The sequence below is a fragment of the Astyanax mexicanus genome, chromosome 20, assembly GCF_023375975.1.
Source record: "Astyanax mexicanus isolate ESR-SI-001 chromosome 20, AstMex3_surface, whole genome shotgun sequence".
In the NCBI taxonomy this organism is placed as follows: Eukaryota; Metazoa; Chordata; class Actinopteri; order Characiformes; family Acestrorhamphidae; genus Astyanax; species Astyanax mexicanus.
The window spans coordinates 15497711-15520400 of record NC_064427.1 but is presented as its reverse complement, the minus strand read 5'-3'; the positions used below and the strand labels follow the sequence as shown (position 1 = coordinate 15520400).

Genomic DNA, 22690 nt, shown 5'->3' with positions numbered 1-22690 from the left:
TTATTCATGCCCTAAAACAAATGACATCCATTGGAGGAGTCTTTCTAGGGGAAAAGATACATACTAGGGCTGTCAACATTAAAGTGTTAACACATGCAATAATGCATTAATTAACACATGGTTTATTGGTACGCATTGTGGTGCATTTATTTTTGTGCCTGTGTGAAAACAAACCAAACAGAAGGAGAAAACAAAGCTCCAAAAAACGCTCTTTTATGCTCAGCAAATTAAGCTTTAATTCAGAAATCCTTACTACCAAGCTGAGAAATTTTAATTAACCTAAAAAACTTTAGTTTCCTCTATATGATTTATCATGCATTTTTTATTCCAGCGCATCGCGTTGTCTTTATCTGCTCTCAAACAGATATAGCAAGATTATACTAGTATTTTAATTGACACCATTAATATAAATATAATTACATTTTACATTTCTTACATTGAATTTTTTTATGTTTAAATATCTACTATAAAAAAAACTTTAATCACAGAATATTATTGTGATTAATCTAATCTAATTTTTTAATCGATTAAAACCACTAATAGAAAAAGTACTGGGGAAAAATACTAAGGAAAGAATACATGCTGGAAATATACAGTACACCTACAGACTCTTACCATGACGATGTGGTTCTTGGGCATGTTGGCGGGCAGCTGGTAGATGTGGCACCAGTAGGTGGTTTCCTGGCTGGGGATGGTGATGCCGGGGGCCAGAACCTCTATACTCTGTACGTCTGCAGGCAGAGAGGGGGCGGGAGTATCCGGACGCAGCAGCAGGATTCGCTGAACGCCTGTATGGAGGCGGGACACGTTAAGCTGCTGGAGGGAGCGGATTGGTTGATCCAGCAGAGCGTAGATCACATGGACTGTGCCTTCCTGCCAATCATTGTAGAGAGAGTGCAATAGTAATACATCAACAGGGTAAAGTACCATATTTACACTACCGTTCAAAAGTTTGGGGTCACATTGAAACGTCCTTATTTTTGAAGGAAAAGCACTGTACTTTTCAATGAAGATAACTTTAAACTAGTCCTAACTTTAAACAAATACACTCTGTACATTGCTAATGTGGTAAATGACTATTCTAGCTGCAAATGTCTGGTTTTGGTGCAATATCTACATAGGTGTATAGAGGCCCATTTCCAGCAACTATCACTCCAGTGTTCTAATGGTACAATGTGTTTGCTCATTGGCTCAGAAGGCTAATTGATGATTAGAAAACCCTTGCGCAATCATGTTCACACACCTGAAAACAGTCTAGCTCATTACAGAAGCTACAAAACTGACCTTCCTTTGAGCAGATTGAGTTTCTGGAGCATCACATTTGTGGGGTCAATTAAACGCTCAAAATGGCCAGAAAAAGAGAACTTTCATCTGAAACTCGACAGTCTATTCTTGTTCTTAGAAATTCCATGCGAGAAATTGCTAAGAAATTGAAGATTTCCTACAACGGTGTGTACTACTCCCTTCAGAGGACAGCACAAACAGGCTCTAACCAGAGTAGAAAAAGAAGAGGGAGGCCGCGTTGCACAACTAAGCAAGAAGATAAGTACATTAGAGTCTCTAGTTTGAGAAACAGACGCCTCACAGGTCTCCAACTGGCATCTTCATTAAATAGTACCTGCAAAACACCAGTGTCAACATCTACAGTGAAGAGGCGGCTGCGGGATTTTGGGCTTCAGGGCAGAGTGGCAAAGACAAAGCCATATCCGAGACTGGCTAATAAAAGAAAAAGATTAAGATGGGCAAAAGAACACAGACATTGGACAGAGGAAGACTGGAAAAAAGTGTTGTGGACGGATGAATCCAAGTTTGAGGTGTTTGGATCACAAAGAAGAACGTTTGTGAGACGCAGAACAAATGAAAAGATGCTGGAAGAATGCCTGACGCCATCTGTTAAGCATGGTGGAGGTAATGTGATGGTCTGGGGTTGCTTTGGTGCTGGTAAGGTGGGAGATTTGTACAGGGTAAAAGGGATTCTGAATAAGGAAGGCTATCACTCCATTTTGCAACGCCATGCCATACCCAGTGGACAGCGCCTGATCGGAGCCAATTTCGTCCTACAACAGGACAATGACCCTAAACACACCTCCAAATTGTGCAGGAACTATTTACAGCAGAAGCAGGCAGCTGGTATTCTGTTGGTAATGGAGTGGCCAGCGCAGTCACCAGATCTGAACCCCATTGAGCTGTTGTGGGAGCAGCTTGACCGTATGGTACGCCAGAAGTGCCCATCCAACCAATCCAACTTGTGGGAGCTGCTTCTAGAAGCGTGGGGTGCAATTTCTCCAGCTTACCTCAACAAATTAACAGCTAGAATGCCAAAGGTGTGCAATGCTGTAATTGCTGCAAATGGAGGATTCTTTGATGAAAGCAAAGTTTGATGTAAAAACAATGTTATTTCAAATACAAATCATTATTTCTAACCTTGTCAATGTCTTGACTCTATTTTCTATTCATTTCACTTATCAGGAGCTCCTTATCTAGCCATTTTGGTGCCCTAGGCAAAATATAAACAAGGGGCCCTCATTCTTGAAACACAAACATAAACCAGCCAAAATACGGTATCGGCGATCGGCAGATATTCTTCTGATTTTAGCCGATCTGATTCAGGAGTTTAGGGTTAAGCAGTTTATCAGAGCTGTGTGTGGATGAAACTGGTGAAACCGGTGAAACTGCTCACTTACAGGAAGCTGCAGTTCCTCATCCAACCACTAGTCGGAGCTGCAGCAGCAGCACAAGCCCCGCTGTCTTTACTCAGTGAGAGCTACAGCTCAGCCACGGGCTACAGAGCTCAGCTGAGCCAGTCTGGAGCGTTTTTCACAGGTTTCTTAAGATCTGTGTAGGAAATAAAGGTTTTAACCCCACTAAACGGATAATACAGCTCTCTACAGTTCATCTTTCAGCCCAAGCAGCTAACAGCAGCAGTTTAGAGCAGCCGCCACGGAGTCACTGCTGGGATTACATTATAAACAGGTCAGTTAGCTCGCTGATAACCTCATGATATTTATAACTACGGAGTTTAGTGGACACACCACGGCTGTTGAAGGCTACTGAAGACTAATAAAGGCTATTGGAGGTTACTGAAAGGGTTATTGGGGGCAGAAATCAGTAAAGGCTGTTTAGATGAGTGATTCACGTCCTCCTCCTTTGCTGCGGTGAAACTGCGACTAGCGCTGTCACAGTGTTGTTTATTAACGTCATTAAAACAGATTTTGTCAGGTATTGTCTTATAAATATTTACACATAACTCATATCTGTCCTAAAAGCGTTTATTTTGGTCAGTAACACCATTTACTAGCAGTGTAAATTACCAGTGTTTGCTTAGACGTGGATGTAATTAGGGGAATCTGTACCAGGTTGTCTGGCACTTGTGTGGCATTAATGTGGCATTTGGCCCCGCCCAATATCGGTATCGGTGATCGGTCGATCTTGGTGAAAGACGATCGGCGATCGGAATCGGCCCCAAAAACACGGATCGGTCCAGGAGATGTAAAAAAGGAGGTCAATTTTGGCAGTGCATCTGCGATTCTTTTGCTCTCTGTCCGTTTCTTTCTTTTAGCAGAACCACTTTCATAAGTCCGCTTCATTTTCACTGTGACAGCTGTCACTCTAGTCGCGTACAGTTCCCGCTGTTTTGGTTTGAAGTCGCGTCGTGTGGCACGTTGCTACGTCATCATATTATGGACTAGTTCAATGCAAGCAGCGGAGGGGGGTATGTGTGTTTGGACAATTAGTATTAAGACATTAATTCGGTATTCTACTGATATTTCTGTTGTTTTTTTTATAGAAATATGTTTTTCTTTTCTTTACATAAGTAACAAATTAACATTGTTTTTTGTGTATTTACTGTAGCTGGGATGGTCAGATTTGGGGGCCCCTATGGAGGACAGATTTGGTCGAGGCCCTAGGCAAATGCCTAGGTTTGCCTAATTAAAGAACCGCCTCTGCTCCTTATAATCCGTTGCTCCTTATGTATGAATTTTACCAGTCAAGGCCAAAACAGTGTTAGCATTAGCTGCTAATCTCTTCCACCATTCAGATATTGGTATAATTGGACTGTAGCCTTACTGCTAACCCTGGCTGGCACTGCAGGAACATTAGCATTAGCTGCTAACCGCTAGCTCTTTCACCGTTCAGAGGTGTGTAGTATCTGCCTGTAACCTGCTGCTAACCCCAGCTAGCACTGCTGGATCAGCACTAGCATTAACCACTAACTAAGCTAAGCGCTAGCTCTTTTTGTTGCTGTTCAGAGATGAGAATATTGGACTGTGGCCTGCACGTTTACCATGTTCAAACAAGCTACATGTTTTCTCGCCAAAATTTCAAAGGTTTTCAGGAGAGAAATCGTTTGACTTTAAAAGTTATTTTTTTTTAATTACAGTTTTGTTTACTTAACTTAGCTTAGCTTTACAGCGCTCACCACTCAGCACTAAGACCTGCAGAATTAGAAGGTAAACATGGCGACACCCTTGTTCCTCACTAGTGTCACAAAATGCGCATTATAATCCGGTGCACCTTATTGTGTAAAAAATACAGTATACTATCATATGCCGCTTGTCTGTTTATATGGACAAATGTAGCCAGATGCAGCCGCTCATGATCATTACCACCCACAGCACTGTTGTCTGGGTGGTAATGTTTTCTATAGTTTATTTTTACATGTTGCACACCTGATATAGGTATATCACGTACCTCTATGACATAGTCGTGAGGGTCACAGGTGCTGAAGGGTCTTCTGAAGAGCACAGTGAATCCTGTGGGAGTGTTCTGAGCCTCCAGCAGCTGGTAATCCTGCTGACTGTCCAACATCACCCTGCCCTCAGCATCACTCCACGCATCCTACACACACACACACATTTCATTAGCAGTTGCACCCATTACTAACACAGACCCACACGCATTGTCTTGCCTTATTCCTTTAGATAAGTACGGTCAATAGCCTGCTCCAGACTCTAAACTTCTCACTAAGAACTCCATTTCCCAGCATACACCTTCACTAGGCTTCTCTCACACCACTGATCACTTAACACTACGTTGTTCCTGCTCTCCGAGCTACTGATTGTTTTCACCTGTTCTCCCCTGTATATACAGGGGTTGGACAGTGAAAGTGAAACACCTGTCATTTTAGTGTGAGAGGTTTCATGGCTAAATTGGAGCAGCCTGGTGGCCAATCTTCATTAATTGCACATTGCACCAGTAAGAGCAGAGTGTGAAGGTTCAATTAGCAGAGTAAGAGCACAGTGTTGCTCAAAATATTGCAATGCTCACAACATTATGGGTGACATACCAGAGTTCAAAAGAGGACAAATTGTTGGTGCATGTCTTGCTGGTGCATCTGTGACCAAGACAGCAAGTCTTTGTGATGTATCAAGAGCCACGGTATCCAGGTTAATGTCAGCATACCACCAAGAAGGACCAACCACATCCAACTGGATTAACTGTGGATGTAAGAGGAAGCTGTCTGAAAGGGATGTTCGGGTGCTAACCCGGATTGTATCCAAAAAAACATAAAACCACGGCAAATCAAATCACGACAGAATTCAATGTGCACCTCAACTCTCCTGTTTCCACCAGAACTATCTGTCACCACAATTAATTATTGTGCTCTAAAACCAGGTGTTTCAGTTTCATTCTCCAACCCCTGTAAATACCTCAATTATATAATATTTACAGCACTTAGAATAGTGAAATAAAATAGAATATACAGATAACTTTACAATATACACAATACACACAATAACAATACACATAATAACTTACACTATAGACATATTGACATATGGAATTTCTTGCTCTTTTGTGACATGTTCCATTGTTTTAGCTTTTTTGTTTGCGACCTGTTTTGTTTCACCATTTTTCATCTTTTGCCTTATCCATTCTATTGATTGCCTAGTTGCCTAATTGTTTTTTGACTCCTCTTTTGCCTTCTCTCCTTCTTTGCTGATTTATTGTGTATGACCCTTGTGGAAAACTCCCTGCTGGAGGAAGCGCGGTGACGTCAGCGACGTACCACACACTTGCGTGCATGCATGACTTTAAGTTTCAGTGTGCTTGGCTGGCAGACACTTGCCGTTTGCTCCAGCATCTTGTTGAAATAGTACCCCTTTTTGTGTGTATGTGTGCGTTGATGACAATGTAAGTACTTTGTTTTGACCTGTATTTATGTTGTGTCATCTGCTTGTGTTATTTACATGCTGTTTAGTCCAGTAACCGGGTAACTTTGAGTTTACCGCGAGCTCCCATTCATTTCAATGGGAAAATTATCTATTCCTTAAATGCATTGGTAAATGCTTACTTTGGTGTTAAAGTTACATGAATAGTTGGGTTTGAGAGTGCTTTAGCGGTATTTTCTACCTGTGGTGTTATTTCCACTGTTCTGTGGCTGTTTGAGGCATTATTTAGCTTCTAAATATTGTATTTGCTGTACCAATGGCGCCATGTGTTGTTCACGTGAACAGACTAGACTCTATGGCGGCAATACCGCTTGACATTTGTGTCTCTGAAGCGCCACCCGTTGGCTACTATAGGTACTGCACTTGAATTTTGAATTTTCTCTTATATTATTTGATAATTCTAGCCACTTGCAGTAATTTGGTTTTCTTGTCACATTAATGTTACTTTGGTGCAATTACTTTATTATATATATATTGTTTATGTAACTTGATGTGTGTTTTGATATTATTACTGCATGTTTGCATAATTTAATATAATGTAGAATTGGGTTTATACAATTTCTAATTATCTCTGTATATGTTTATGTTACAGAGACCACACACACACACACACACACACCTACACACACACCCAAACATACTCACTCTGCAATGCACACAAATCCTGTATCATTGAATATGTATGCAACAGTTCATTGAAGAAGCCACTTTAATACCTGGAAATCAATAAAGCTCTTAATATCACCTGAAGTCGCAGCTGTTCTCTGATCGGAGCACATAGTCAGTGAGGGGCAACTAGCTATCAACGTACACATCCGTCACAAGTGGTCCTTCGAGCCGGATCGCTCCGCCCACTGCGCTATGGCGACCCGCCAAGGTGATGACAGAGAAGATGACATCCAAGTCCGTCCCCAGAGAGTGAGACAGCTCCCACGGCATCTTGGGGACTACGAACTCGGTTTCCCAGCCAAACAGCTGCCTCTCTTTGAGCGACACCCCCATCAGGCTACAAAGAGTCAATCAGCTAGCCAGCTAGCACCTGCCGACTTCATCACACCTGTTCCAACTCTGCAGAGGACAGATGAAGAGGAGCGATGGCATCGTATGGAAGCCCGCTACAATGACCTTACCAAACAGCTAAAGGAATTGCAGCTTGTGATGGACAGCACCAAACGCCTGCCCTATCCACAAAGTGCTCCGGCATATCAGCCATCATATCCTCCATCTTACCATCACTATCCTCCACAGTACACTAGATTGCCAAGGTTAACTCTGGACAGCCCTGCTGGCAGCCATCGGTCAACACCAGTGCACAGCCCCGCTCGCAACACTACTGCTGCTGGCGAAGAAGAGCCCCTACAGCAGCCAGTGTCACAGCATGGTTCCCCATTACGACAGCCCAGCCTTCTGCTTCAGAATGGAGAGCCACGTGCACAAGACCAAGCCATGCTTACCCAGCCAGTCCACCAGGCCTCGGCACAAGTGCTCACGGATGATGGATGGATCTCCAACCCCAACTCTGCACTCCATACTCCTCGTCGACAGAATGGACAGCCATTACAGTCTGCGCCACAGCCCATTATGCCTCAGGCTTTGCCAGCACAGCCCGTCAGCCATCCACCTCCTGTCCAACTGAGTAATCCTCTTCCTCAGCCTACTCAGCATTCACTTCCTCCATCAATACAATACCAGTCCTACCCTCAGTACCCTACCTATCCTCCTGCAGTTGATACAACTGGAGGGTACTACCCCTATTATCCATCACTCCCGCCAGCTACGCACATGCATACGATGCCACCACCAGCACCCTATCTACAACCTGTCCAACCACCGAGGCCAACAGCTCCTGGTATCCTGGAAATGGCCATTGCCTCTTCCTACGGCATTCCAAAACCCAAGCTTATCCCATTCTGCTCTGGCAAGGAGAGCGACTTCATCATGATGAAGAAAGGACTGGACAGTGTGCTAGGTCCACACCAGCACTTAAGTGAGGACTACAAGTACCAAGTACTTCTTGACCTTCTCAAACAGCCAAACGCCTTTCAGGTGGCCAAAAGGTATGTCAACGACCCAACACCGTACACGAGCACCATGCATGCCCTCGAACAGCGCTATGGCCAGCCACGCCAGCTTGTCCAAGGAGAGCTGAGAGCCATCCTGAATTCTCCTCCGATCAAACCTGGTGACGCACAGGCATTTGAGGACTTCTCATCTGGTGTCAGCACTTTAGTGGGACTGCTGAGCAGTATCGATGGTACCTCTCAAACCGAGCTGAGATGTGGCTCTCACGTGGACACACTGCTAAGCAAGTTACCTGCCACGTACAGAGACCGCTTCGCTGAGCATTGCATATCCAAGGGTATCATCTGCAGTGGCAGTGATCGGACATACACGCTCCCTGATTTTGCAGATTGGCTGGAACGCAAAGCGCAAGCCATACAGGTGGCAAGACGGGCTACTGAAGCTTCTAAACCTGGAATCATTCAGTCTGAGCGCAAGAACAAGACTACCAAACAGCAGTCTAAGTCCGCCACTGTCTATGTGACTAACCAAACTGAGAGCTCAGAGCCACAAAATTCTGCCACCTCTCCAGCCAGTTCAAATCCCAGTCAGGCCTCGAAGAAGCGAGAGCGCTTTAAGCCCTATTGCCCCTACTGCTCCAACCAAGAGCACTACCTCAGTGCATGTACAGAGTTCGCCAAACTCAGCACAGCTGAGAAAGGTGCTTGGATCACGGAAAGGAGTAAATGCTGGCGATGCGGGCGTGGACATAAGCCAGAGAGCTGTACCTTGAAGAAGCCATGCCCCACCTGCAATGAGCAACACCTTCTTGTCCTGCATGAAGTGGCCATCAAAGCCTGCCAGAGCCTATTCACGGTTGCTGCATCTTCCAGCATGGTGTATGTAAGCCAGTCCAGTCACTCCAGTCGCGTCATGGTGAAGGTTGTCCCTATTCAGCTGCACAGCGGAGGCAAAGTACTGGACACTTACGCCGTACTGGATGACGGTTCTGAAAGAACCATTCTCCTTCCCGCCGCTGCAAGGCATCTTGATCTGCATAGGGATGATGAAGTTCTGTCACTCCGCACCATCAGACAAGATGTGGTGAAGCTTAATGGAGCATCGGTGACATTCGAGGTATGCAATCCCAACAACACTCGGGCGAAATATACCATCAGTCATGCATTTACTGCTGAAGAGCTCAGTCTTGCAGAGCAATCTTGCCCTGTAGAGATGCTCAAGAAGAAGTTTGACTATCTTCGTGAGGTTCCGGTGCGAGGCTTCAGCGTAGTCCAGCCTTTACTCCTCATCGGCTCTGATCACCCACACCTGATCACTCCAGTACGTCCAGTACTTAGAGGACCTCAAGGCAGTCCAGTCGCTGTATGCACTCAGCTGGGATGGACCATACAGGGACCAACTAATTTTCTGCAAACCCCCTCCGCGGAGACATCATGTCTCCATGCAGCGTTTCAGTCTCCCAATCAAGACCTACACCGACATGTTGAACTGCTGTGGCAAGTCGACACCCTGCCGTTTCGTTCTGAGAAGGAAGCAACACGCTCCAAGCAAGATCAGCTAGCTGTCAACACACTGGACCAGCAAACTGGCCGTGTCACAGTAGATGGCATAGCCCGCTATGCTACACCACTACTCCGCAAACCAGCAGCTCCCAAACTACATGCACCTCCATCGGCGGTGATGCCCTGGCTACGTGCTACTGAGCGACGTCTAGCCAGCAACTCAGATCTGGCCAAGGTCTACAACGAGGAGATCCACAAGTTGGAGAGGGCTGGATATATCGTCAAGATCAGCAGTGATGAAGCAAGCCAGTCAGAGGAGTCCTGGTACATTCCACACCACATTGTTCACCACAATGGGAAGGCCAGAGTGGTGTTCAACTGTTCGTTCAAGTACCAGCAGACTGCCCTCAACGACATCTTGCTGCCCGGACCCAACCTAGGAGCCTCACTGCTCAGTGTGCTTCTCCGGTTCAGGGAGTACCCAGTAGCCATCAGCGGAGACATCTGTGGAATGTTCCACCAGATCCGGCTACTCCCTGAAGACCAACCACTCCTTCGCTTCCTGTGGCGTGATATGGAGAGGGAGCGCAGCCCAGACATCTACGAATGGTGTGTTCTGCCTTTCGGTACTGCCTGCAGCCCATGCTGTGCTATATATGCACTGCAACAGCACGTCAAGACCAACAGTGCCGGTAACGAAGAGGTCCTGTACTCTGTTAACTGCGCCTTCTACGTAGACAACTGCCTCCAGTCTCTCTGCACTTCACCACAGGCCAGAGAGCTGATTGATAAGATGAGAGTCCTGCTTGCTGCTGGTGGATTCGACATGAGGCAGTGGGCAAGCAACCGACCAGAGGTCATTGCTCATCTCCCGTCAGAGGCAAGATCTCAAGGTTGTGAATTGTGGCTAACTGCAGAGAGAGCCGATCCTCAGGAATCTACCCTAGGACTACGGTGGCACTGCCCCTCCGACACGCTTGGCTACAAGCACCGGCAACCAGTAGCCTCTGAGCCCACACTGAGAAATGTGTATAGAGTTTTGGCTTCTCAGTACGACCCACTAGGGTACATTATTCCCTATACTACCCATGCTAAAGTCCTGATCCAAGCTCTTTGGAGGCACGAGCAACAGTGGGATGAGCCCATCACCGGAGAACTCCTCATAGTGTGGCAGACTTGGGTGAGTGAACTTTCCCACCTTCAGCATGTCAGTATGCCTCGCTGCTACATACCGGTCAACATGAGCACTGACCCTTCTAATGTTGACCTACATGTTTTCTGTGACGCCTCGGAGAAGGCATACGGATCCGTTGCCTACCTTCGTATGGAAGACGCAGAAGGACACCCACATGTGTCATTCGTCATGGCACGATCCCGAGTCGCACCACGGAAGCAGCTCTCCATGCCCCGTCTGGAGCTCAGCGCTGCATTGACTGGAGCTCAGCTCGCCAAACTGCTACACTCTGAGCTCACCCTATCCCTGAGGCACACAGTCATGTGGTCAGACTCCACCACAGTGCTCAGTTGGATCCGGTCGGACTCAGCTCATTACAAGGTGTTCGTCGGAACTCGCATAGCTGAAATCCAGGAGCACACCAATGCCAGTGACTGGAGGTACGTTCCCTCTGACCAGAACTCAGCCGATGACATCACTCGGGGGAAGTCACTGCATCAACTAGCTCAACCAAGCCGTTGGAGCGATGGACCTGCTTTCCTGTACGAACCTTCTAGCCATTGGCCAGAGAACTTGGTGGCGGGAGTGGAAGATACAGGGGAGCTCAGGAAATCCATCTTCTGTGGCCAGCTTACAGTCCCTGATGCATGTCCTGATCCACTGCAGTACGAGACCTGGTCTGATCTAGTGGACGCTACTTACCGGTCCCAATACAGGGCGGCAGAGGCCTCCATGTCTGCTTCAGCTCGCATAGACACAGAAGTAGCTCTCCTGAAGCGAGTGCAAGCTGACAGCTTCCCTGAGGAACTCAGCGCCCTGCAGCATGACCGCCCTATCCGGCCTAGTAGCCGCCTCATATCACTCTCACCCGAGTACGACCATACTCTTGGTCTCATCAGAGTGGGAGGTCGCCTCCGCAAAGCTGACAATCTACCTGAAGACTCAATTCACCCCATTGTCCTTGCACCAGATCATCACATCACACAGCTCCTAGTGAAGGACTACGATAATCGGCTCTTGCATGCTGGTCCAGAGAGAGTCTTCGCGGAGATCAGGAGGTCATACTGGATCCTCAGAGGCCGCCAAGCCATACGGAAGCACCAGCGACACTGTGTCGAGTGTTGCAGATGGCGAAGCAAGCCTACAATCCCCAAGATGGCCGACCTACCTGCTGCGCGCCTCCGACTCAACAAGCCTCCATTCTGGTCCACCGGAGTGGATTGCTTCGGCCCGTACACAGTCAAGGTAGGACGGCGGCAAGAGAAACGCTGGGGCATTGTGTTCAAATGTCTCACGTCCTGCTGCGTTCATCTTGACCTGATGCCAAGTATGGATACAGACTCCTTTCTCCTTGCTCTCCGCCGCTTCATAGCGCGCAGGGGCAAGCCTTACGAGATACTCTGCGACAGAGGCACCAATTTCCGTGGCGGTGAGAAGGAGCTCCAGCAAGCTTTCGAAGCCCTTGAGCCATCGCTCAAGGAACAGCTGGCCAAACAGTGCATCCTGTTCAGATTCAACCCCCCTCTCGCTCCACACTTTGGGGGAGTGTGGGAGAGGGAGATTAAATCGATGAAGGTCTCACTTCAGACCATCCTGAAGGACCAAGTCCTCCCAGAGGAAGCCCTAATGACTGTGCTTATTGAAGTTGAGGGCATCCTCAATTCTAAGCCCCTCGGATACGTATCCTCTGACTTGGCCGATCCTGACCCAATTACCCCTAATCTCCTCCTCATGGGGCGGCGAGACGCTTCACTGCCCCAAGCAGTCTATGGTTCCAGTGACCTGCTGAGACGACGCAGATGGCGACACAGTCAAGTGCTTGCCGACCACTTCTGGAGTCACTTCACACGCAAGTACTTACCTGGTTTACAGCCCCGACAGAAGTGGAGAACTGCTACAGCAGATCTGGCAGTGGGCACCGTCGTCATGGTGCTCGACCCACAGCTCCCGAGAGCGCTGTGGCCCGTTGGGCGCATCACCCGCATCATTCCCAGTGACGACGGAAAGGTCCGCGCTGCAGAGGTGGACATCAAGGGCAACCTCTATACCCGTCCTGTTGCCAAGCTGGTTGAGCTACCAGAGATGCCCGATGACAGAGAGCCCAGCGCACGCTAATCCAGCAGAGACTTTCCTGTTCTACGTATTCGCTCCACGAATCCGGGGGCGGCTGTGGAAAACTCCCTGCTGGAGGAAGCGCGGTGACGTCAGCGACGTACCACACACTTGCGTGCATGCATGACTTTAAGTTTCAGTGTGCTTGGCTGGCAGACACTTGCCGTTTGCTCCAGCATCTTGTTGAAATAGTACCCCTTTTTGTGTGTATGTGTGCGTTGATGACAATGTAAGTACTTTGTTTTGACCTGTATTTATGTTGTGTCATCTGCTTGTGTTATTTACATGCTGTTTAGTCCAGTAACCGGGTAACTTTGAGTTTACCGCGAGCTCCCATTCATTTCAATGGGAAAATTATCTATTCCTTAAATGCATTGGTAAATGCTTACTTTGGTGTTAAAGTTACATGAATAGTTGGGTTTGAGAGTGCTTTAGCGGTATTTTCTACCTGTGGTGTTATTTCCACTGTTCTGTGGCTGTTTGAGGCATTATTTAGCTTCTAAATATTGTATTTGCTGTACCTATGGCGCCATGTGTTGTTCACGTGAACAGACTAGACTCTATGGCGGCAATACCGCTTGACATTTGTGTCTCTGAAGCGCCACCCGTTGGCTACTATAGGTACTGCACTTGAATTTTGAATTTTCTCTTATATTATTTGATAATACTAGCCACTTGCAGTAATTTGGTTTTCTTGTCACATTAATGTTACTTTGGTGCAATTACGTTATTATATATATATATTGTTTATGTAACTTGATGTGTGTTTTGATATTATTACTGCATGTTTGCATAATTTAATATAATGTAGAATTGGGTTTATACAATTTCTAATTATCTCTGTATATGTTTATGTTACAGAGACCACACACACACACACACACACCTACACACACACCCAAACATACTCACTCTGCAATGCACACAAATCCTGTATCATTGAATATGTATGCAACAGTTCATTGAAGAAGCCACTTTAATACCTGGAAATCAATAAAGCTCTTAATATCACCTGAAGTCGCAGCTGTTCTCTGATCGGAGCACATAGTCAGTGAGGGGCAACTAGCTATCAACGTACACATCCGTCACAACCCTGGATAGCCAGACTACTCTCTGGTATGTTGTTTATAATGTTTGTTACTGCCCATGCCTGCCCCTCACTACTCTTGTAAGCCTAGCCCATTATCTAATAAACTTTGTAAATTGCAACTTAACTAAGCTTCTTTAATATATTTACATTCTACTGTATTTAAAATATATTCATTTTTTATAAGCATATACGCAGCTGAAACACTAGGGAGGAGCCTAGCATCCCAAATTATATTATCAACATTAACATTTTAATATTTTAACATTATAGTCATTATGTTATACTGTATTATCTTTTAGTTAAATGTGTTTTGAGAGTCCTATAGTGCACTATAGGATTCTTAATGACTTGTTTTTGTCCCCATTTGTCCCACATTACTTTTATACTTTTAGTAGTTTTAAAACCATTACTTTTACCAGTACTACTTTCAAAAATCTTGAGTTGATTGTTCATCTTCTACTGAAATATTTTATTAAACACTAGTATCTATAATCTATTCTACCTACAGAGTTATTCATAGAGATACTTTTCACACTTTTGCTGGGTTTTAATTGCTTCAGCTGAAGCAGATAGTGATTAGAAAGTGAGCGTGTGCTGAACTGTGTGAATGTTAGACAGAGCAAGAGCACAAAACGACGAGTCCTGAGAGTGCTTTACCCAGGAGCCTTTGCAACAGCTGCGTCTGTCTGCTCCAATCTGCATGTTGGCATGTGGAGCTCGGGCTCATGAATAGCGAACGACGTGTGTTAATTATTCTGTGTGGACGTTTGGTTTTTTTTTGTGCATAGTTTCTCTACAGTATATAAAATGTGAGCTAATGCTAACAGGATATGATGTGGATGCTCATGCTAGGCTAATGTTCTATTAATCAGTGTGCACGTTTAGCCGAGGGCATGGTTTAAAAAAGGAAAAGAAAGGGAATTATAAATTCTGAAGCCGCGTGGCGGTGTGGGTTAACCTGAGACGCAGCATGTCAGTGTAAATTAGCTTCCGCTAAACAGCAGCAGTGTTTTGACCTGAACCGTCGGTGCTAAGCGAACGCCGGCCCATTCAACATTCATCTAGAGCAAGAGAGAATTCATAATGCATGATGGGGTGGAGGGGTGAACTGGCATGTTGCTGGACCTTCTGTTTAAGCTGGAGAGTTTTGGTTGGCATTGTGTTTAATAGGAATTATAATGGCCTATTTCTGTAGGTCCTCTATTGGTCATTCTACCAACAGAATGGAAATAAAAATGGGTTCTATAAGATGCATATATATATATATATATATATATATATATATATATATATATATATATATATATATATATATGCATTTTATAGAACCCATTTTTATTTCCATTCTGTTGGTATATATATATATATATATATATATGTTTTCTACTTCCTGCTTCTGTGCCGTTCAGACGCTTCTCTGCTAAGCTCTTCTATCTTTCATACTTTTGTTTATTTTCAGGCATTTTTGAGCTACAGGGTCTGAGCTCATTATTTAGATTAGCACTAGCACTACCATATTTTGTTTCTTATGTTTTTTTTTCTAGTTTCTTTGGGACATTTTATAGTAGAGCCATTGGCACAGGAATCAGAAAAGTTCCTGTAGAGTAGTAAAGAGGAAATCTACAAGATGCCTCCTTGTGTGGGTTCAGAGCACCTGTGCTGCCAGAACTGCTACAATCTTCTACAAAGAATGATGATTGTTTTGGAAACAAATTTTCGGTCCAGAGTTTAAGGACTGGCATTTCTGCGCTGTTCGAGGACCATCGGGGTGTGGGAGTACTGCCAGCGGACAACGGGCAGGGATTTTAACGGAGCAGCGAGCAGTGGAGACGAACAGAACTGGACCAGCAGATCATGTGGACATCCCTAATGTGAGTACAGCTGAAATATATGGGCAAAACCAGCAATGGGTTCGCATTGGAGCTAAACCCAAACGGAATGCCATATACAGCTCTGTAGTATTCTCTACTCCTGCTAACATAGCACATCTGGCTAATGCTAATGCTAAAGCTATTGCTCGGAGATCAATTAAAGAAAAGATAAGTTGCTATTTATAAGTAGTTATTTATAGGTTTGTGTTTGAATAAAATGAACATTGTTGTTTTATTCTATAAACTACAGACAACATTTCTCCCAAATTCCAAATAAAACTATTTTCATTTAGAGCATTTATTTACAGAAAATGAGAAATGACTGAAATAACAAAAAAGATGCAGAGCTTCCAGACCTCAAATAACACAAAGAAAACAAGTTCATATTTATAAAGTTTTAAGATTTCAGAAATCAATATTTAGTGGAATAACCCTGGCTTTTAATCACAGTTTTTTCATTCATCTTGGCATCATGTTCTCCTCCACCAGTCTTACACACTGCTTTTGGATAACTTTATGCTGCTTCACTCCTGGTGCAAAAATTCAAGCAGTTCAGTTTGGTTTGATGGCTTGTGATCATCCATCTTCCTCTTGATTATATTCCAGAGGTTTTCAATTTGGTAAAATCAAAGAAACTCATCATTTTTATGTGATTATGTGATTTTTTTTAAAGCAATATTTCAGTTGCAATTAAGCTATATTTATATACACTGTGTGCACAATTATTAGGCAAGTGAGTATTTTGACCTTATTATCATTCTTAGGCATATTTCTTAACTCCAACCTGGATAAACATAAATGCTTAATGGATTTAAGCAGAGCAGGTTAGGTGTCTGTGTAATGAGGGAGGGTGTGGCCTAAGAAGGTCAACACCCTACATCGAGGTGTGCACAATTATTAGGCAGTTTTTTTTCTTTAGGCAAAATGGGGCAAAAAGTAATTTAACTGACTCTGAAAAAAGTCAAAAATGACCAAAATCTCTCAGAGGGATGCAACACTCTTGAAATTGCTAAGATATCGGGGTGTGATCACAGAACCATCAACATTTTGATGCAAATAGTCTACAGGGTTGCAAGAAATGTGTTGAGAAAAAAAGACGCAAATTAACTGCCAAGGGTTTGAGAAAAATTGAGCATGAAGCTACCATAAACCCATTATCTTCCAGTTCTGTCATATTCGTGAACTGCATCCTACCTTGAGCACTAAGAAGTACAAGATGTTTAGTGCTCAGAGACATGGCCATGGTAAGCAAGGCTGAAGCACGACTACCACTGAACAAGACCCATAAGCTGAAGGGTCTAGAAATATATAAAGACACATTTTTCAAAGGTTTTATGGACTGATGATAAGAGAGTGACTCTTGATGGGCCAGATAGATGGGCTTGTGGCTGGATCAGTAACAGGCACAGAGCTCCACTTCGAGTCAGACGCCAGCACAGTGGTGGGAGGGTACTGGTATAGGCTGGTATTATTAAAGATGAGCTGGTTGGACCTTTTCGGGTTGAAGATGGCCTCAAAATCAACTACTAAGACTACTTCTAGTTTTTAGAAGACACTTTCTTTAAGCAGTGGTACAGGAAGAAGTCTGCATCTTTTAAAAAGACAATGTTTTTATGCAGGACAATGCTCCATCACATGCATCCAAGTACTCCAATGCATGGCTGGCCAGTAAAGGCATTAAAGATGAAAAACTTATGATATGGCTCCCTTCCTCACCTGACTTGAACCCAGTTGAGAACTTGTGGGCAATTCTTAAACAGAAAATTTACAATGCCAGAAAACAGTACACCTCTCTGAACAGTGTCTGGAAGGCTGTGGTTGCTGCTGCACAAAAAGTTGATCGTCAACAGATCAAGAAACTGACAGACTCCCTGAATGGAAGGCTTATCACTGTTATTGAAAATAAGGGTGGCTATATCGGTCACTGATTTTTTTTTCATACATTAGAAATGTTCATTGGAAAATGTTGAGTTGTTTGTTTATAATTCTCACATAAACAGATGAAAATAAAAAGTGAGATGGAAAAAAAATGTGTTTTTCATTTAGCTGCATAATAATTCTGCACAGTAATAGGTGCATAAAAATTGTGCACGTATAGATATTCTCCTAAGAAAGCCAACACCTCACTTTTACTTTCTTAAACAATTATGTTTGAGGTTTATTAACATTTTGCATTAACAGAGAACACTGTAGTTGGTGACTAAAACAAATAATTCTCAAAAATAAGACTTGCCTAATAATTGTGCACACAGTGTATAACTTAAAAGGCATTAGATGGTGCTTTTGAGTGTACTAAAAGTGCACTAAAGTCAGCTTTAAGCAGCATATATATATATATATATATATATATATATATATATATATATATATATATATATATATATATATTCTATCAACACAACATACAAATTAAAGCATTGCTAAAAAAAATATATTTTATGGAAATACAGAGAAAGTATATATAATGTGTATTTTCATAAAGTATATCAATTTAAAAAAGCACAAATTAGCCTATTTTAATACTTTTAGTTATACTTTTTGGGACAAAAGTAATTTTTAAAAGTATTTTTTTTAGTTTATGCTGCTTTTGTTGGAGTAATTACTGTCACTACTGTCCAGAAAAGCATTTGGAGCATTGCTCCAAAAATGATCATGTATAGGAATAAAGAAGTTTAGTTAATTGGATTTATGTTAATATAGATTTTATTTTAGAATAGTAGCCTTAGTAGTATAATAGTCTTATTTTGTGTGCATTCAAAACAGCATTTGATGTTTTTTCCATCACTGGAATATAATTAAGGTCTGGAAGGGTTAAAATCCTTTATTTCAGGAAAAAAAACAATAAAATAAAAGAATGCATCCAAATACTTTAGTGAATATATTATATTATCTCTCCATTCCTTTACTAAACATCCTTTAAAGACCTTTCTTTCTTTCTATGAAGAAATAAATTCTATTTAAATAAGTGTAAATCTAAAGCAATCTGAGAAAACAGACTTTCCGGGTTCAGAAACTTCCCCTCTTTAATGAGAAATATATCGTCTGACTCATCTTCAGCCCAGCCTTATCCGAATAATATTTACATAAGAAAAGATTAAGATCTCATTGTTTCCTTTTTTAGCTCTTTTCTACATTTCTTCTGCTCGTCTTCCAGCGGTCTATCAGCGCAGGAGGAGATCTCATTATTTTCTCATTTGTCTCCAGAACCTCTTACAACAATAAGCTGATATTAAACTCCTCACAGTTTCTCTGCAGAAACCGGCGATCTTTTATTAATACCGCCCTTTATTTCTCCTGAGACTCGGGGGATAAATCTTAAAGATAAAAGTGTTAAAAAACGGTTTATTGTTTTTCTGTAGCTTCCTTTACTTTCGTTTAGCACCTGCAAACTATTTAAACATGAAAACAATATGAAATCAATAATACATATAAAAATAGACAGCATGGTGGCTTGATCGATAGTATATTTGTCTCTCAGCATTGATCAATAACCAGGAGATCGCTTGATTAGATCCCATTCATGCAGCTTGGTTTGCCATCAGCTGCCAGAGCCCTGAGAGAGCACAGCAGTTTTTTGCATTTCCTTTGTATTATTTGAAGTCTGAAAGCTCTGCATCTTTTTGTTGTTTCAGCCATTTCTCATTTTCTGTAAATAAATGCTCTAAATGACAATATTTTTATTTAGAATTTGGGAGAAATGTTGTCTGTAGAATAAAACAGAATAAAACAACAATGTTCATTTTACTCAAACATAAACCTGTTTGATTAACCATAAAGTTGTATTCCAAATATTACACATCCATTCCAAATGATGAAAAGTATGTGTGTATATATATATATATCCTAAGATCCTGAGCTGTTAAAGGGTTAATACACTTTTTTACAAGCTTTAACACCCAAAATCTCCACTCTTACCCCAAAGTAGGACTTGTGTCCGTCGCTCCACAGCAGCACGAGGTCGGCGTTGGTGGGCTGGCCGCGGTCGGAGAGGCCGATCAGGAGGCCGTGCTGCAGGTCTTTAACCCGGATCTGCAGGTGAATCTCCTGCCGGGAAAAGCTGAGGTTCCAGGAGAGCTGCAGTCGCCCGGCCGGGTCCAGAGGAACACTGTAGGACAGGGGGGGTCCGGGGGGGACGGCTGCAGACGGAGCCTGATACGGGGCCACCAGCAGGACCACCAACGCAGCCAGGAGGGTCACGTACATCAGAACTACGTCCTGCAGACGCAGGTCTTTATTCAGCACACGCATCCTGATCCTGATGCTGCTGCTGCTGCTGTCTTGCAACCACTTCAATAAAACTTTAGTAAAAGTAAAAGTTCTCTAACCTTTTAGCTGACGGTTCTGAGAGGTCTAGAATTTTCTATCAGCCAAATTTGATTTTTTATCAGCTTTTAATCAGCTAGAAGTACTCGTAGCTGTTTGCTTCTACCTTCTACAGATGTCTGTTTTCACATATTCTCCCTTATTTCTTATATATATATATATAGAAGATGTAAAAAATGGAAATTTTAAACAGATACAGAACAGATCCAGTGTCCAGATCCCCACATTAGCCAATATTTGATTGAAACCATGATTTTCCCACTTATTTCTATTTTGGTGTTCTCCAACTTTTATGTTTTTTTTATGAGGTGATTTCTGTTCCACCCATCCACTCTCTTCCTGCAATAATAAAACATACATTATCTGTTTGTATGTTGTTTTAAAGTATAGTATATTCCAAAATATGAATACAATATAAATGGAATGCAAAAAAAAAATTCATATATATATATATTTTTTCTTGTATTTATTCATACAATAAATGTATATACTGAATACTATGAATGTATCAGCGTATATTTAGAATCTTAGAAATATGTACATACAATAATATATACATACATACATATATACATACATACATGCACTAGATACATACATACACTAGAAAAAAACATTTATAATAAGGCTCTAATTATTAATTGAAACTTAATGTTTTTAACTAATGTCCCAATTTATTATTAATTGCATAATTCCTAAGCATTCCTAAGGTTAGTAATGCTTAATAGTAATATATTAATAAAAACAATATTTAAGGCATTATTTAACCATTAAGCACTGTTTATTAAGTACTGTTAAATGTGAACCTTATATACCCTTATGTAACTATATACATATACTGCATATTATATATCCATTCCAAATGATAAAAAAGTATGTATACATGTATATATAATAATGCAACACATTTTTAATATATGAAATATTTTTGTACTCACTCTTTTAGTCCTGTCTGGTGGACGTGGTCCTCTCTCTCTCTCTCTCTCTCTCTCTCTCTCTCTCTCTGTCTCTGAGTCTCCGGCTTTTAAAAGCAGGACCCTGTGACAGACCCTGCTTTATTCTGGTTAATTGCGTTATCTCGGGTTAACGTAAATCAGATTGTTTATTTAGCCTCTGGTCAAACTTCTCTCTTTTTTGTGTTGTGTTGTGTGTGTTCTTCTCTCTTTTTCCAGCCTCTGCTCTCTGTGTTTAAAGGGTGTGGAGCTGCAGAGTCTCTATCCAGCTCTTTCACAGTAAAAATCTGTAGATTATTGCAGATTATTGTAGAAAAATATACATCACACATCACTGTGGGGATGAGTGGGGATCAGTCCATCAGTCAATCATTATTTTACTTGAACTTAACTGTGGAATTGAGGCTTTCCCTAATTTACTATTGAGCCGAGCCAATACATAGTATATAATGTAGATTGCTAAAGATTTAAAACAAAATAGTGACGTGTAGGAATGAAGAGTAGGAATCTACTCTATGAATAAATGTGATAAAAGATCAAAAAGCAACAACAGATAATAAAAAAAATAATCAAAGAATGGTAAAGGAAAGTTACAACTAAAATACAAAATAATAATAATATATATATATATATATATATATATATATATATTGCTAAATTCAAATAAATGCTCTAAATGACAATATTTTATTTGGAATTTGGGAGAAGTGTTGTCTGTAGTTTATAGAATAAAACAACAATGTTCATTTTACTCAAACATAAACCTATAAATAGCAAAATCAGAGAAACTGATTCAGAATAGAATAGAACTCTTTTGCAAAATAGGACAAGTATGATAATTAGTGATTTTGCATAAATCTTTGTTCATGCAAGTGAGCCAATTAAGAGCATGCCTCAAGCCTTCCAATAAATAAAGCCTAAATGAGCTCATTTAGATGATTTGTGGTTATTGATCACTATTGATTGATTATTTTGTGCTCCAGGCCTTGCTCATAAACTGGCAACAAGCAACCAATCTCCCATTAAGTTCTTTTATGGTTATTAAAGCTGTAACTCCTGTATTTCTTCAGGTCGATTGTAAAATGCACCATTACCACAGCCGGGCACCACAGCCTGGCACCACAGCCGGGCACCACCACAGCCAAGCACCACGGTCACTTACATCCAAATGTCCTTTAATAAAGCTTTATTTCCTTTAACTGCGCAATAAAACGCTACTAATGCCACATTGTCTGAAACGCTCCAGAAACTGAGAGGACTCTGATGAATACACTGTTGGTGGGGTTTTAGATGAGATGCAGCGGCTCTGGTGAGACTGAGCAAATAAGCACTAATGACTTTAACCCCTGAATGACTGTGTGTCTAAAATATCTAATAATCTGCCATTTCTTTGCATATCCAGCTCTTAAAAATAATGAGTTTTTTTTTATTTTACCAAATTGAAAACCTCTGGAATATAATCAAGAGGAA

General features: G+C 42.3%; 1 protein-coding gene across 1 annotated transcript in view; it reads right to left on the bottom strand.

The window, feature by feature from the left end:
- Positions 1–21288, bottom strand: part of dbh (dopamine beta-hydroxylase (dopamine beta-monooxygenase)) — a 46149-nt gene extending 24861 nt beyond the window's left edge. The window contains exons 1-4 of the mRNA XM_022680937.2: positions 21206–21288; positions 19860–20606; positions 4693–4839; positions 616–873 (exon numbers count right to left, since the gene is read on the bottom strand). Of these exons, the coding sequence (XP_022536658.2) occupies positions 616–873; positions 4693–4839; positions 19860–20192 (738 nt within the window). The 5' untranslated portion in view covers positions 20193–20606; positions 21206–21288. The remainder of the gene's footprint in view (positions 1–615; positions 874–4692; positions 4840–19859; positions 20607–21205) is intronic.
- Between the last annotated feature and the right edge of the window lie 1402 nt (positions 21289–22690).